The sequence below is a fragment of the Sinocyclocheilus rhinocerous genome, unplaced genomic scaffold, assembly GCF_001515625.1.
Source record: "Sinocyclocheilus rhinocerous isolate Xijiao unplaced genomic scaffold, SAMN03320098_v1.1 scaffold930, whole genome shotgun sequence".
In the NCBI taxonomy this organism is placed as follows: Eukaryota; Metazoa; Chordata; class Actinopteri; order Cypriniformes; family Cyprinidae; genus Sinocyclocheilus; species Sinocyclocheilus rhinocerous.
Window position 1 is genome coordinate 250,798 of NW_015654101.1, and position 16,146 is coordinate 266,943.

At 35.2% G+C, this 16,146-nt stretch overlaps 2 protein-coding genes across 5 annotated transcripts in view; one reads left to right on the forward strand and one right to left on the reverse strand.

Moving 5' to 3' along the window:
- Positions 1-14,497, forward strand: part of ssbp3a (single stranded DNA binding protein 3a) — a 45,465-nt gene extending 30,968 nt beyond the window's left edge. Inside the window, exons 5-18 of one of the 4 annotated variants that reach the window (XM_016523579.1) lie at positions 5,929-6,018; positions 6,956-7,030; positions 7,280-7,339; positions 7,422-7,476; positions 7,623-7,696; positions 8,785-8,870; positions 10,232-10,280; positions 10,782-10,817; positions 10,978-11,044; positions 11,173-11,243; positions 11,368-11,437; positions 11,565-11,593; positions 12,762-12,863; positions 12,943-14,497. In XM_016523579.1, coding sequence (XP_016379065.1) covers positions 5,929-6,018; positions 6,956-7,030; positions 7,280-7,339; positions 7,422-7,476; positions 7,623-7,696; positions 8,785-8,870; positions 10,232-10,280; positions 10,782-10,817; positions 10,978-11,044; positions 11,173-11,243; positions 11,368-11,437; positions 11,565-11,593; positions 12,762-12,863; positions 12,943-12,972 — 894 coding nt within the window. In that variant the 3' untranslated portion in view covers positions 12,973-14,497. Of the gene's footprint in view, positions 1-5,928; positions 6,019-6,955; positions 7,031-7,279; positions 7,340-7,421; positions 7,477-7,622; positions 7,697-8,784; positions 8,871-10,231; positions 10,281-10,638; positions 10,688-10,781; positions 10,818-10,977; positions 11,045-11,172; positions 11,244-11,367; positions 11,438-11,564; positions 11,594-12,761; positions 12,864-12,942 lie in introns of all 4 variants that reach the window. The other 3 variants (XM_016523580.1, XM_016523581.1, XM_016523582.1) reach the window with 3 other exon arrangements.
- Positions 14,498-14,578: 81 nt separating this feature from the next.
- The window catches only part of mrpl37 (mitochondrial ribosomal protein L37), a 7,522-nt gene continuing 5,954 nt past the window's right edge, over positions 14,579-16,146 (reverse strand). The window contains exons 6-7 of the mRNA XM_016523577.1: positions 15,371-15,574; positions 14,579-14,736 (exon numbers count right to left, since the gene is read on the reverse strand). Coding sequence (XP_016379063.1) covers positions 14,659-14,736; positions 15,371-15,574 — 282 coding nt within the window. The 3' untranslated portion in view covers positions 14,579-14,658. The remainder of the gene's footprint in view (positions 14,737-15,370; positions 15,575-16,146) is intronic.

Here is a 16,146-nt window from a genome sequence, read left to right on the forward strand (position 1 = left end):
AGGGACACTTTCGATACTTTTTTTTATAGCACCCACTTAAACTGCTCAAATTCACTCAAATTTTTTTTCATGTATTCCCGGTTCAAGTGTGACAAAAGTAAAAAAAGTCTCATAACATAACGATCAATGCTCGATTTTTTAAAAATCTTTAAAAATGAGTTTTGGGTCAAAATGACCCGAGGGACGGATGAGGGAAAGCAAGTCATATCACTCGGTAGCCATCTTTGAAATGCCTCTCTGGCATGCAAGTGCAGCTCCCATCTCTTTGAATGGGGAAACATCAAATACTCAAACTGTTCACCATGCTTAAATTTTATATTTGAAATCACCAATGAAATCTGACAACAACTGTCTCATAAATCAAATAGCGTTAAAACAAAGCTTCCATCAATAGAGTGGCCATACCAAAGACTATAGAATACCCAAGACGACACGTAAACTCGTATAGTTTTGAATGTAGAAAAATGCAACACTCAATATGGCTGCTCTATCAAAGCCCCTCCTTCTGAATAAAAGAGCCAATCGCTAATTGGTAAAGTCATTGCATCATGTCACTGCAGCTGCCGTTAGAAGTCCCGGTTGCTATAGAGATTGTCAGCATTTGAGACGTGCACTTAGGACTGCACAAGCACACTAGGTGGTCTAGCCTGAAAAATAAGCTTTTTTCAACACCATTTGAGCAACAGAAACAACATTTATGAGACAGTTGTTGTCAGATTTCATTGGTGATTTCAAATATGAAATTTAATCATAAGCTTGGCAAACAGTTTTGGAGAATTTGATGTTTCACCATTCAAATAGATAGGAGCTGCACTTGCATGCCCAAGAGGCGTTTCAAAGATGGTCGCCGAGTGAAATGACTTGCATTAAAGGGACTTTGGCCATACGGAGCATTGCATTTTTACCCATTCAAAACTATATGGGTGACACATCTTGGGTATTCTGTGGTCTTTGGTGATAAATAGAACCATTGTGTGAAACAGTCATAGCCATGCTTTATCATGAATGAAACACCGCTTATGACCAATCAGCATCAAGGACTGGAACTAACCATTTTATAAGTAATAATAAATATTAATTAATACTAATTTCTTAATTTTATTTGTGCTATCCCCAAGTACAACTGTATATTATGCTTTGTTTTAGAGTTCTTTCTCTAAAACATCATACAATTTTTCTACACATTACTTTGGTGTTGTCTGTATATAATTCCTTGTGTAGACCCTTTTGTTGCATGGGAAATAAACAATTGAAGATTTTACTGTTGTTTTCTTCTGTCTAGTTGGATGTCAATTGGGCAGAAAAAGCTAAAAGCTACATTTTGGACCAGATTTTTTAGAGATAGTAAAGTCATAAAGTTTCAGTTACTCTCTACTTAAATGACTTCGCTATACCCCTTTTCTGGTTTAGTGGTGTTGTTCTGTATCGACACAATCCATTGACAGATGCTTTTCTTTCAGGCAGTTTTCTCCAGAACTTGATTGTGGGTAAATATTGAATTTTCAGTCTTTAAGGAATAAATGTGCTTCTCATCAACAGACTTGCTGTCTCGTGTTTGACTCTGCTGAATTTGTGTATTGATCCACAGATCCATCACTTGTCCAACCCAATGCCATTTTATGTCTAGACTCTTTTGGAGTTTGTTAATCTCATCAGTTAATCTCTGTTTGTGGTATTTGGTCATGGAGAGAACAACAGTGTTCACAAAGGAGATTAGTTTGAACTGCTGAGGAAATGCCCTAAATGATGTCCCTCTGGCCTAATTCAAGGGTCTGAGAGGATTGTGAAGTGTTGATAAACTGTTGCTAGAGCAATATGTCTAAGTGTTTAGACAGTCCCATATGAGGATGTAGAGAGATATATCTGTTGATGCATAGTCTGTCTGTACTCCCAGAGCTGAGCTAGTGACTCTCTGAGGACCTTGATAAGCTGGCCAGACACAGTGCAACCCGGGCACATGAAAAATACAGTTTTGCATTACATTGCTTATTGCATGTTGTGCTCTGGTTTCAAAGTGAAATGTCCAGTAAGTGGCACTAAAAAAAGCATGTTCAGTTTCTCTTTTTACCTTGTTTTTACACAACTTTGAACTTTTTGTCAAACCCTGACTCTCTGAGGACCTTGATAAGCTGGCCAGACACAGTGCAACCCGGGCACATGAAAAATACAGTTTTGCATTACATTGCATGTTGTGCTGTGGTTTCAAAGTGAAATGTCCAGTAAGTGGCACTAAAAAAAGCATGTTCAGTTTCTCTTTTTACCTTGTTTTTACACAACTTTGAACTTTTTGTCAAACCCATGTTTCACAGGAGTTGTACCCGAGCACTCTGCATTGCATAAACAGTCAGTTTACTACATAAGAAAACCTGTACATGGAGCTGGATATGTGATGCAAACGTTAAAATGTATTTGTTTACAAATCATGCATTATGGTAAAAGTGTTTTAGGTGATAACATAGTATTCTGCATGTAACCATGTGAAAATGTAGTCTTTGATAATCTGCCCTTTAATCATAATTTGATTAGTGTTCATTTTAGCTGAAATCTGCAGCAAATTGTATGTATAGGCAAGTTTTGCAAAAAATTTAGGTAGATACACCTACCTACATTGTGCACATCACAGAAAATTGCTGCAATATATGAGGTGTCTCAATAAATGCTGTTCATTTGGTGGTTGTAACAGTTAGACTCCCAAAAGATGAAGGCTCGATACAGCAGTGTGCTATAAAGCATAAATGTGACTTTATTTTGAAGTGTTCAGCGTTATCTCCACTGTCCAATTGAAGCAGCTGTATCAAGATGATCTGCTTAAAGGGATTTCTGTGTAAGATTTCGCCTCACCTGTCTTAAGTCTCTTAAGCCTTGACCTTTGTTGTAATCAGCTTTCACATGCTGACCTAGGAAAAGAATGACCAGCTGTTCCCCTACCCAGAGTTCCCTCAGTGAAAGACTGAGAGCAAGCGATGAAGAATTATGCAGCTTTACGCAAGGTTAATACCATATTAATGCAGTTTAGTTTGACAGATGCTGCTAAAGTCTCAGATGATGTCTACATAAAGCCTAGTCCACGCAGAACCGACTGATTGACTGGTTGGTTAAATTACCAACCTCAGTCTTATATGACATTTAGGGGTGACTAACTCTTAATTAAGATATACCACGAATGCTACAGAAATAAAGTGGTAGCCCATTTCTATTATGCTCACAAAGGCTGCATTTACTAAAAATAGTAATTTGATTTGATTTATTTATGCTTTTCCTATTTATTGCTTTATATGCTTTTCCTATTTATTCTGTCATTAATTACTCACCGTCATGTCGTTCCAAACCCGTAAGATCTTTGTTCATCTTCAAAACACAAATTAAGATATTCTTAATATCCTGTCTGCGCAACACTGCAGACGGGATGAGGAGGAGAAGAATTGTTGAATAAAGTCGTTATTTTTGTTTTCTTTGTGCACAAAGTATTCTCGTAGCTTCGTAAAATTATGGTTGAACCCCTGATGTCAAAATGGACTATTTTACCGATGTCTTTGCTACATTTCCGGACCTGGGAACATTGCAGTTGTGTTGCTGTCTATGAAGGGGCTGAAAGCACTCGCATTTCATCAATATCTTAATTTGTGTTTCCGAAGATGAACGAAGGTCTTACGGATTTGGAACGACATAAGGGTGAGTAACTAATGACAGAATTTTCATTTTTGGGTGAACTATTTACTATGAGAAAGCAGGACAAGTCAAGCCCGTTTCTGAATGAGAGGTACCTTATACTCCGAGTCAGTTACCATCGTAACTTAACCTGGTCGGGAGCAGGTTTTCTTTGGTAAACCCAGTTTCTTTTCATCCCCCCCCCCTTTTTAAAGTGTAAGCAATGTTTAAATACCTCATTCATTCATACACGCTGCAAAAATGCAAAATGAGTATTTTGTCATCTAAATAAAGTGCATCTTACTTTAAACAAGAAAAGTCATCTTAATGCAAATGGAAACAAGATTATTTTTCTTACCCCATTGGCAGATAATTTGCAAAATAAGAAAAATACACTTAAAAGACTAAATACTTTGTCATTTTCTTAAGTAGAAAATGCATCTTGATTTAAGAATCTTTAGATATTTTGATTGGAAACAAGAAGACAAAAATAATAAGTAAGAAAAGCATTTTTTGCATTGCAGGTACATTCATTCATTGCATTTTTTATCATGCAAACACTGTGAAAGTAACTAAAACGGTATGTCCTTTTATGCAGAATCCTGTAGATGAGTAGGCTGCATTAATAGGGAGTTACATTTACATTGGGAGAGGATGCATATTTATTTGAGCGGTACTATTTTTTAAATGGTAGTTTTCTATATAACATCAGGGATTCAGAGCACATTAGTAAGGCCACTGTATGCAAAGCGGTAAGGAAAGTGTGCCTCGCTCTCACCCTTTTTATGAGAATTTTTGTGTAGTTTCATGAGCACATTTAATTATGTGAAAAGAGGGTTAGACTATGTAGAAAAAGCTGCTGCACACTGGAATAGACACTGAAAGATATTTGTTTAATATGTCAAATGTTTGTAAAGTCATGTAGCCTACACCCATGAAAGTTTTATGCTTAAAGCTTTACCTGATTGAATTATGTTTTTATACTTCAACCTACTGAGAGTGGATTGAACTAACTCAGTTCAGCTGTTCTGAAACCAAAAACTCAGAGTTTCCCATATCAGGGTAAGTCAACTCAGAGTTCAAGTTTCAACTCCGAGTTGGTTGAACCTCCTTATTGAAACGGGCCCCAGAACACACAATGCGCTGAAAGAAACTTCGCTTAGCACACGGTTATCTTTGTGTCTGGAACGTCTATGTCGGCACGCGTTCTTATTGTTATCAGACTGAAGAGACACCCGAGCATGTGGATATTATTGTTTTTCTCAACATTAACATGTGAAACAATATAAACACGATAAACATAGGCTGACTCGAGTGTATGTACGTTCTGTACTGTAATTGGCACGGCCTGCTTTATTTTTTTCTATTTGCTCTGCTTGAGCTTGAATGCTTTTCTTTATATAGGCTATATTTTTTTTTGTTTGTTTGTTTACACACGTTTTTGACTAAAAGAAAACTTTGTTGTAGAATATTGTTGTGTGTATAATGCCTAATCATAAGCTTGTTCAGAAATGGTGACAAACTGATTATTAAAAAAAATAACATCTTTCTCGTTAAACGTCATTTAAATAAACGTACGGTTATCTTTGTGTCTGGAATGTCTATGTCGGCACGCGTTCTTATTGTTATCAGACTGAGGAGACACCCGAGCATGTGGATATTGTTGTTTTTCTCAACATTAACATGTGAAACAATATAAACACAATAAACATAGGCTGACTCGAGTGTATGTACGTTCTGTACTGTAATTGGCACGGCCTGCTTTATTTTTTTCTATTTGCTCTGCTTGAGCTTGAATGCTTTTCTTTATATAGGCTATATTTTTTTTTGTTTGTTTGTTTACACACGTTTTTGACTAAAAGAAAACTTTGTTGTAGAATATTGTTGTGTATATAATGCCTAATCATAAGCTTGTTCAGAAATGGTGACAAACTGATTATTAAAAAAAATAACATCTTTCTCGTTAAACGTCATTTAAATAAACGTATATTCAAATATTTGAATATTAATTTTTTTATGAGCCCAAATATTTGAATACGGTATTTTTGAAAAATGCCCATCCCAGTTGAAAACAGCTGTGTTGCTTAATATTTTTGTGGAAACCATGATACATTTTTTGTCTTTTGTACATCTTTTGTAACGTTATAAATACCTGATTAATGTAATGCATTCTTGATGAATAGAAATGTAAATGTCTTTACAAATTTCTTACTGACTCAAAACTAGTAGTAGTGCATATTTTAATTACCATCATATGTTTTTTTTCTCTTCTCATTACAGAGTGCTGCTGCGGCACCCAGTCCAGTCCTAGGCAACATGCCTCCCGGTGACAGCATGCCGGGTGGACCCATGCCCCCCGGATTCTTCCAGGTGGGTCATTCCTCCTCACCCTCTCCATAAACCATCAGTAACAATCTGACTGCAAGCCCTCAGGGTTTCAGACACGTGCCACTGGTTCACAGAAAAACCATTATGCCACGGTCTCTGGTCATCTGCCAAGCTGGGTGTCTGCGGGGAACCAGTCTGATTGCTACCATTAGCCGCTAATGGCAGGCAGGGTTATGTGCATTCTCTACTCTGAGAGTGGGCTCGCCATTGCCCTGCTGAGTAGCACTAAATGTGTTGGTGGGATGTACCTTCAGCAGTGGAGTTAACGCTTTATCACTCAGAAGCTTTCTGAGAGGGTGACTCATCACAATATCATAACGAGTTCTAGGAAAATATTTATGGATGAAAAGATGTTTATAATTATATTTTTGAAGGAAGCATATGGAGAAATCTTTGTCAGACCAGATGGAGTCATGACCCTCCAAGAGCTTTTGTGGGAATGCAGCATGGCACAGATTCTCAGATACTGAGAGCTGCAGAACATGGAACTGGTTTATGCAAGTCCTGAAACGTGTATCAGTGGATATGCAGAAAATTTTTGAACCGCTGAGTGTCTTTGGTCTTTTAGACCACGGTTAAACCCCATTGCCCTCTAGTGGTGACATGGATGATGATTTGTAAAAACATGTACTTAGTTATTATTCTTTTGATTATCTAAACATCCTTAAAACCTGATGAATTTTCTTGAGAATCAAAATAATTTTGCAACTAGTAATGTAATTTTGCATAGATAGAAGCAAAAACACTTTAGAATGAAGAGTGACATCAGCTCAAACTATCTTTTGCCTTTGGCTCTGTTCTCTTCATCTGCACCTGTCACTTTCACCTGCCATGTCTTTGACTTTGCGCTATCTTTCTCTTGGCATTTTGCTGCTGATACTATGGCAACCTTCTCTTCCTCCCCCTACCCTCTTTGCAGGGACCACCTGGTTCCCAACCCTCCCCTCACACTCAGCTACCTCCCAACTCTAACATGATGGGGGCGCATGGACAGGTAACAGCACACATATCTATGTACACATTCTCTCTGTTTATATGGTTATGCATGTTACCTGCACACATCCTGATATGCTTTTCCTAAAATATTCCGTTTTTCTTCCTCCTCTCTCCTTTAGCTTTTGTATTGGTTACATGCTGATACATTTTTATCAATAAATAAATAAATAAAAATTTTACTTTTTGCAGTTAAACGTAACTTTTTAACTTTAACTTTTACCCTGTTACTGTATGTTCCCATATTCAGCCTTTTATGTCTCCTCGCTATGCTGGAGGACCTCGGCCACCCATCAGAATGGGTAACCCGGTAAGTCACATTAAAATGTTTTAAATAACTGTGTTTATTAACTTTGACTTATTTTAGCACTTGACTGTCTCTGTTTCTTTAGCCTCCAGGTGGGCAGCCTTTACCTCCAAATATGATGGACCCTACACGACCAACAGGTAAGAGACTAATGGGATCAGTGTTTGTTTGATGGTGAAAGTCCCTTATTTATTTTACAAGTAGACTTCAAATTCAATTCAGCATTGTCACTTCATTTTGATGTGCATGTCTGTTAAATTTTAAAATGGTGTTATTATTTGGTCAGGCCATCCAAATCTGGCACCTATGCAGAGAATGAATGCTCCTCGAGGAATGGGCCCGATGGGACCGGGACCACAGGTCTGGCTCTTATACTGTCCTAAAGCTCAACTTCACAACTGTCATTCATGAAAATCTGAGTATCTTTGCCTTAGACCCCATCAATTAGTTTTGCTTACTTCTAGGACTGGACAATGTAGCTAAAACAATTGTATATCAATGTATTTTACCTCAGTATTTAATGTACATCTTATACGCATACTGTATGCACATATTATTAAAATAAATTAATAGTTTTATTAAGCAAAGAAGCAAGAATGACAATAAAGACATTTTATAATGTTACAAAAGATTCCTACTTCAAATAAATGCTGTTGTTTTAAACTTTCTATTCATCCAGAGCATCCTGAAAAAATGATCACAGTTTCCACAAATATATTAGCAACACAACTGTTTTTAACACTGATAATGATAAGAAATGTTTCTTGAGCACCAACTCAGCATATCAGAATTATTTGTGAAGAATAATGTGGCACTGAATACTAAAGTAATGGCTGCTAATAATTCAGCTTTTCTTCACAGAAATAAATTATGTTTTAAAACATATTTAAATGCAGCCTAGGTGAGTATAAGAAACTGTACTACTGTTAAAAAATAAATAAATAATTACATACATGAATACATAAATATATAAATAAATAAATGTTTTTGAAAACAGTCAAATGTAGTCTGAATGTTTATTGCAAGAGGTAAAATACAGTAAAACATAGTTAAACATAATCAAGGCATGTTTTTCCTGTGGTCCTTTTTAATAAATGGACAGATAAAAATGGTAGACGTTTATAATTTTATTTTATATGCACTAATACTAAAGTTACAAAAAAAACAATGATATTTACAAATATATTTTTACTGAAACATTTTAATAGTTATTTGTTTGAGGAACAATGCAAGTGAAATGTTAAATCAATTGTCTTACTCTTACCAATTTTCTGAATGCACTTCTTGTGTTTATTCAGTTTTTTGTATGGCATCCACACATTCACAGTCATTACTACAGCTTATCAGCCGAATTCCATAAATTATGTTCAGCCTGTTTTCCTCTAAACTAACTGTGTCCTTGTTTTCTCCTTTCTCATGGTGTCTTCTCGGGGTGCTGGGCATCGTAGTCTGATCCTTGGTTATCATTACAGAGCTATGGAGGAGGAATGAGGCCTCCAAACTCCATGGGCCCTGGAATGCCAGGGGTGAACATGTAAGGACACTCTCAGTCTATTGTATTTGTGGAATTTTACATTATGTCAGGCTGGTCAGGATGTTCAAACAAACAGTAATGTTTTGATAGCACCCAGAGACCCCAGGAGAATTAACTTCTAGATGACTGACTCTATGTCGTCTCTGCATATTAAATTAGGAAAGGAATTTTTTTTTTCCCTGTAAATCCTGACATGAAAAAATAGTCAGAAAAATCTTTTATTGAACCTTCAGACAAAATGTTTTTTTTTTTTTAAATCTACATAAAAATGTTGACATGTTTTTTGTTGAGTATCATATCTGATAATGCAGGCTTTTATGGCTCTTACAGTATGATATAGGAGAATATTGAGCTTATATTTGTAAAAAAAAAAAATAATCACCTCCATTTTATTCAGAGGCCCAAACCAAGCAAAAATATGCAATTTGGTGCAGTTACTTATATTTATATAGCCAAATGTCAGACTCTGATAGCTTGTAATGTAAATCAGTGAGATTCTTTAAGTATAAGAAATTACTTGCATAAAATGCAAATAAATATCAGTTGTCAGTTGTCACTATATATCACTACAACAACATGTTTTGGTAAGATAAAATGTTTTTTAAAAGATTAGTTTTATGTAGTGCTGTCAAACGATTAATCGCAATTAATTGTTTGATGATTTTCGTTTGATGCACTAGTTTTATGATAAAAGCTCTGTAGCTTTTATTGTGGGGGCAAGACATATAATTCAATACAATACCATGCTGATTGAGAGATGCACAAATAAACATTCCTCAAAAGCTAGATGTGCCATAACTGATACTCACAACATGATTTTTTTTAAATGGTGTATGGATAATCAAGTAAACCTAAGTTGCTTCAGTCCAGTAAGTGTTCATCTTCAAATATTTCCTCTTATTGCTTTAAAAAAATATTCTTATGTTTACCTAATAAAAATCAGTTAAGATTTCACAGCAAAAAGTGTACATTTTTAAAATGATACTAGAAGGCCTTTTATTTGCTAAAAAAGTATCAACTATCAATCAGATGATAGAAGACATTTAGTAGATACATGTAGTAGATTGTTTTTCAGCAAAGTTTTGATGATGTTAATAATTTTTGTGCTGGATATTTAACTATGACCTTCCAAGGTAAATCATTTGATTTTGAAATGTTGCTTTAATACATAAATAGCTTTAGAAAAAAACAAGCGATATTTTGACTCCACAGAGCTGCAAAGATCATCATTAAAAAAATCTGTAGTTTTATTTAGACTTTATTTAAATTCTTGAGCGTTCATTGTGATCTTACATACAAGAGACTTATTTGATGTTCTTACCAAAGTTAAAAAATAGAAACTGCTCTGTTTCTCTGTACAGGGGAGCAGGAGCAGGCAGACCGTGGCCTAATCCTAATAACGGAAACACAGTAAGATACTTCAGAAAATTTAGCTGATTCTATTAGAGGGGGAATTAGTGATTTCCGGCAAATGTTTTTCAGCAAAGTTTTGATGATGTTAATAATTTTTGTGCTGGATATTTAACTGTGACCTTCCAAGGTAAATCATTTGATTTTGAAATGTTGCTTTAATACATAAATAGCTTTAGAAAAAAACAAGCGATATTTTGACTCCACAGAGCTGCAAAGATCATCATTAAAAAAATCTGTAGTTTTATTTAGACTTTATTTAAATTCTTGAGCGTTCATTGTGATCTTACATACAAGAGACTTATTTGATGTTCTTACCAAAGTTAAAAAATAGAAACTGCTCTGTTTCTCTGTACAGGGGAGCAGCAGCAGGCAGGCCGTGGCCTAATCCTAATAACGGAAACACAGTAAGATACTTCAGAACATTTAGCTGATTCTATTAGAGGGGGAATTAGTGATTTCCGGCAAACTTGGCTGATAAATAACCTTTTGGCTTCACAGATACCATATTCCTCATCATCCCCAGGAACATATCTGGTAATTGACCATTTCCTTTTCCTTCTTTTATTTTATTGTCTGTTTTGAAAGAAACTGGTCCTCATCATCCCCAGGAACATATCTGGTAATTGACCATTTCCTTTTCCTTTTATTTTATTGTCTGTTTTGAAAGAAACTGGTTGCAGTTCTGCTTTCACAGGGTCCTCCAGGAGGAGCAGGAGGTGGTGGATGTCCTCCAGGAACACCCATCATGCCAAGTCCAGCAGGTAATGGCTTGTCACATTTCTGTCTACTGGCCCCTTTGCCATAGAAACGGTGCCTGGCTAGGGGATGTGAGAATAGAGGTTTATGGTGACTCTTTAAAAAGCATAAACCTCCACCTCTGTGTTCACAGACTCCACTAACTCGGGTGAAAACCTCTACACATTGATCAACTCAGTACCACCAGGGGGAAACAGATCTAATGTGAGTTACTCCACTCCTCTGCTGTCTTTGTCATGTAGTGTTGATGTTTCTGTTTTAGTACTTGAACTCTGATTGTGTCTTAATCTCTCTATAAATGCCTTTGTCTTGACATGTGTGTTTGTAGTTTCCTATGGGTCCTGGGTCAGATGTCCCAATGGGAGGACTGGAACCACATCACATGAATGGCTCACTGAGTAAAACACCATTCACCATAGCAACTACATAAATTGTTGAAAACATCTTTTACCCTTGCAGTTAGATAAATGAACATCATGTGATCTGCAAATGATGATTGTTGATTCATTTTTACTTTTCTCACAGGTTCGGTTGACATAGATGGACTCCCAAAGGTATTATTAAACCTATTATTTAGACGTATTATTTCTTTTGAAATGGTGTTAAAACTAGCAGTTAGAATGTTAGAATCCAAACTGAACTTTGCTAAAGGATTTGGGATAGGATTATTTAAAAATATCACAACATCAAATGCTGATATTTGATCTAGTTTATTTTTTAAACTAAAACCTAAACCTGAATATAAACCTAAATAATCTTAACTTAAAAAATCATGTTCATTATAAGCTTTATAATGGTTAAAAAGTCAACTGTTACAATTAGAATAATAAGCGTTTCCATTTATCACGGAAAACCTGGAAATATCAGGGAATTTTAAATTTGTCATTTCCAAGTTTGGGAAGATCAGGGAAAATCATAGTCTTGGAAATTTTTATGTAGAATATACACTACCATTCAAATGTTTGGGTGAGTGAGATTTTCTGTATTTAAAAGAAATTAATACTTCTTTTAGCACGGATGCATTAAATTGATCAAAAGTGACACTAGAAACTTGTAGTTTCCCAAAAATATGTATTTCAAATAAATGCTGTTCTTTTATTTATCAAAGAATCCTGACAACAAAATTTCCATAAAATTATTAAACAACTAAACAACACTGGTAAGAATGATTTCTGAAGGATCATGTGACACTGAAGACCGGAGTAATTGCTGCTGGAAATTCAGCTTTGCCATGACAGAAATAATTGCTATTTTAAAATATATCCAAATAAAGAAGTTATTATTTATACATAATATAGTCTTTCAAAAACACTTCAGAAATCTTAAAGACTCCATAAATTTGAATGGTAATGTACATCAGAAATTTTTCTTTGTGAATGCAATCGCAGTTATTTGGAAAAATATATATATAATTTTTTTTTAAATCCTGGAAATTCTTTGGTTAAAATGTGTGGAAATTCTGTATAATGGATTGAAGTTTGTTATTATAAGTTTATCAATTATAGGTTGTTAAATATTTGTGTTCTGTAGTTGTCAATAAATGATAAAACACGACAGATCATTTAGGCCAACTTAATCTTCGTAATGATGGCTTTTAGATATGTTACGTGCCTATAATTATACATTTTATTCTCAAAAGTGTTTCATCTAATAGAAGTATCAGTAAACTAAAGAATACTGCTGACTGACATCTTGATGGGGTTTTTTTCTTTACAATCTCAGAACTCTCCTAATAATCTAAGCAGCATGATTAACCCACCAGGAACGCCACGAGATGACAGTGAACTAGGTGGAAGTTTCCTACACTCTTTCCAAAATGAAAACGTAAGTGCCAACACACAAACATATGACTTAATGATGGATTTTGGGGGGCCTGTATAAATGAACTTTTCTCTTCCTTCAGTACTCACCGACAATGACAATGAGCGTGTGAAGGATGAGCTCCAGCACCAAGACACCACATGTCTTAAAGAACAAGGACCAACCTCACCAAGAACCAGAGTTGAGTCTAACCTCACACATCCATAGGAACCAAATCCTACCACAGCTCTGGATGAGGTGGATGCTTCTCATTTCAGCACGGATAGAGGAAGGACCTGTCTGAGTTGAGAGCTCCATCATTTTAAACCACTCTAATATTTTCATATAACTTTAACATAGAAGCCCACACACACCAAGACAACATAAATTTGCTTCTTTTTAAGTGGATCTCAAAATTTCAGGACCATGACAAGATTTACACTGTGGATGTAGTGCAGAATACTATGTACTTCTTCAGCGAGGATGTGCAGCATGTGTGTAACATTCCATTAGAGTATTTTAGGATCTAATCTCTGATATTTTAAAAAGCCTCAAAACAAGTTTGTCACACTGTTAATGGCTTTCTTGAAAATTGCTTAATCCCGAGGAACACCTTTGGCTACAGTAGATTTGATATGCACCAATGCGAATGACAAAAAAATCGAGCATTCTGCTGTCATTTCCTTCATCGCATACTTGGGAAATACAATGGACTGTTAGCTAAATAAAATTACTACTTCTGTTCAATGTCATGATATTTTATAACAATGGATTTTACTGCTAAAGCCTTTTAATGAGCCTAATGTGGGACATTTTTCCATGGGACACATGGGATGACATGAAATTAAGAGTGTTTTTGGGTGGGAGTTTGGTCAAACACAACACTTCATCATGCAACACTGCGTCTTTTCTCACTGGCTTAGTTTTCATTTTCCTTTGTGCTGCTGTATTGTGTTTTGACCCATTGCTGTTTGCCTTTAGTCACAGTTAAAAACGTGTCGCTAACACCCAAAAGACAGTTATTTAACTAAACTTAGCCAAGAAAGAATGCCCTCTCACATTCAACTGCTTTTATTTCCTTCAAATTTTTTGAGATGTGTAAATATTTGTATTAACATAATTTCAACAGCTGAGACAAACTGAACAAGTTTCACAGATGTGGTGAACAGAAATGGAATACTGAGTCCCTGAATAAAGGGGGTGTCTATATCAAAAGTAAAAATTCTTATGTGACCACCACACTAAGGTATTTGCAAGTTCCTGAGCTTCTGGGGGGACACGTGGTTAGCCATTGTGAGGATGATTAGCTGTCCTTCCTATCTCCCTGTTCAATGAACAAGCTTGAAAAACATTGTTTAAACTTTCCAAAAAATTGGATTTTGAAAAATTCTTTTTAAAATATAGTATGCTGAAAAGGGGTGATTCATTTTTTTTTCCTGAGTTTATATATTTTTTTAAAGTTTCTCTTCCCTAGTCTGTCTTAATATTGTACCGCCTTACTTGACCTGTTACATCATGTTGTTTAGCCTTTACTGTATGTATTATGTTCCTTGGAATACACAGTGAAATGACTTGTGTAATTTTTATGATTAAATTATTTTTTTGTTCATACTATTTCAAGTCTCATCTCTTCTGCAAGTAAATATGTATAATAACAAATGTTTCTGTCAATATTAGTTAAGAGACATTCAAATGAACAGTCATGGTTAGTCTCAACTGCCAACATTTTATTCACAGTTCTTATTTATTTTTTCAATTATGGGAGTTTGACATATTGAAATAACTCTGGCATAATTCTGGCAAAGGTGCTTTGGTCTGTTCACACTGCTCCATGTAAGTAGAGTGCCAGGAACTTCTTGAAGGTGTTAGGCTGATATCCTGACAAACCAGCAGGGACCTATAATGAAGAGCATGACATGTTCAGTCGACAAAACTTGACACCACCTTCTTAAACATCACAACTCAGTTAGTGGAATTCTAATTTGTTGAGCACAGAATTCCAAGTATTGTTCAGCACTTTCTAAGCAAGTAACGTTTCCTTGTAAGCAAAAAAATAAACAGTGGCTTTCTGCACAGCACAATTCGTCTGAGATAGTCAAAACAAATGCAAATACATACATGTTTAACCACATTTAATATCAACTAACTAAATGTAAGAACCCTGCCATTAAATAAAGTTTACATTTTTGTTGGATAGGCCATACACTACTGATTTTTCAAAATATTTTTGACTTAAGTCTCTTATGCTTACCTAGGCTGAATTTATTTGATAAAAAAAAACAGTAATATTGTGATGTAATATTGTTATTATGTTTTTAAAAAGCCACACAACTGTTTGTTTGTTTTTTCCACAATTTGCAGCATTTATTTAAAATAGATTTTTTTTGTAACATCATTAATGCCTTTACTGTCACAATCAATTTAATGCACTATTTATAAACAAAAGTATTAATTTCTTTAAAAAAAAAAAAAAACAATTGCAGAGCCAAATCTTGATAGTCAAAGTTAATTTATCTAAATGAACTCTTTACCTGCACAACTTTCTTCTTGATAAGAGGCTTGACCTTGGCAAACTCATAGAGAGGCTGGTCCTCGTCCACCCATGCCAGATTCTTCACTCCACTGTCAGACTGCAGGTCAGTCGTGTTGAGCTGAAACACCACAAACTGGAAGAGACGGCCATTAGTGGCCACGCTCTGCACCACGATGGGCTTCTCCAGGATACTGGGCTCCTTCTGCAAAAAGATGAGAGAACATCTGCAAACTACTTTTTTGCTTTATATCATTACTGACCAACTCAACTGAACATAAGTAAATATTTAAGACATGTTATCCAAACTGTTTTTTACTAAATTAACACAAGGAAGATTTATCTAGAATCTTGTTTATTTCTATGTGCCAACATAGGAAAACAAAGTAACAAGTAACATTAACATAACATAAGTGGCGTCACTTATTTATCTACATACATTTTGCACTAAAAGAATGCCATTTGGAGATTTTTTACATTTTTTACTGATGTTAAAAACATTGAAACAGTTTGAACGGATTCACAACAATCAGCAGTATATACATACAGCCTTGTTTAAGACCAAGTAAAAAAAATTTTTTATATTTTTGTGTTTTTTTTTTTCAGGATTCTTTGAATTATCTAGAATCTTGTTTATTTCTATGTGCCAACATAGGAAAACAAAGTAACAAACGCCACTTATTTATCTACATACATTTTGCACTAAAAGAATGCCATTTGGAGATTTTTTACATTTTTTACTGATGTTAAAAACATTGAAACAGTTTGAACGGACGG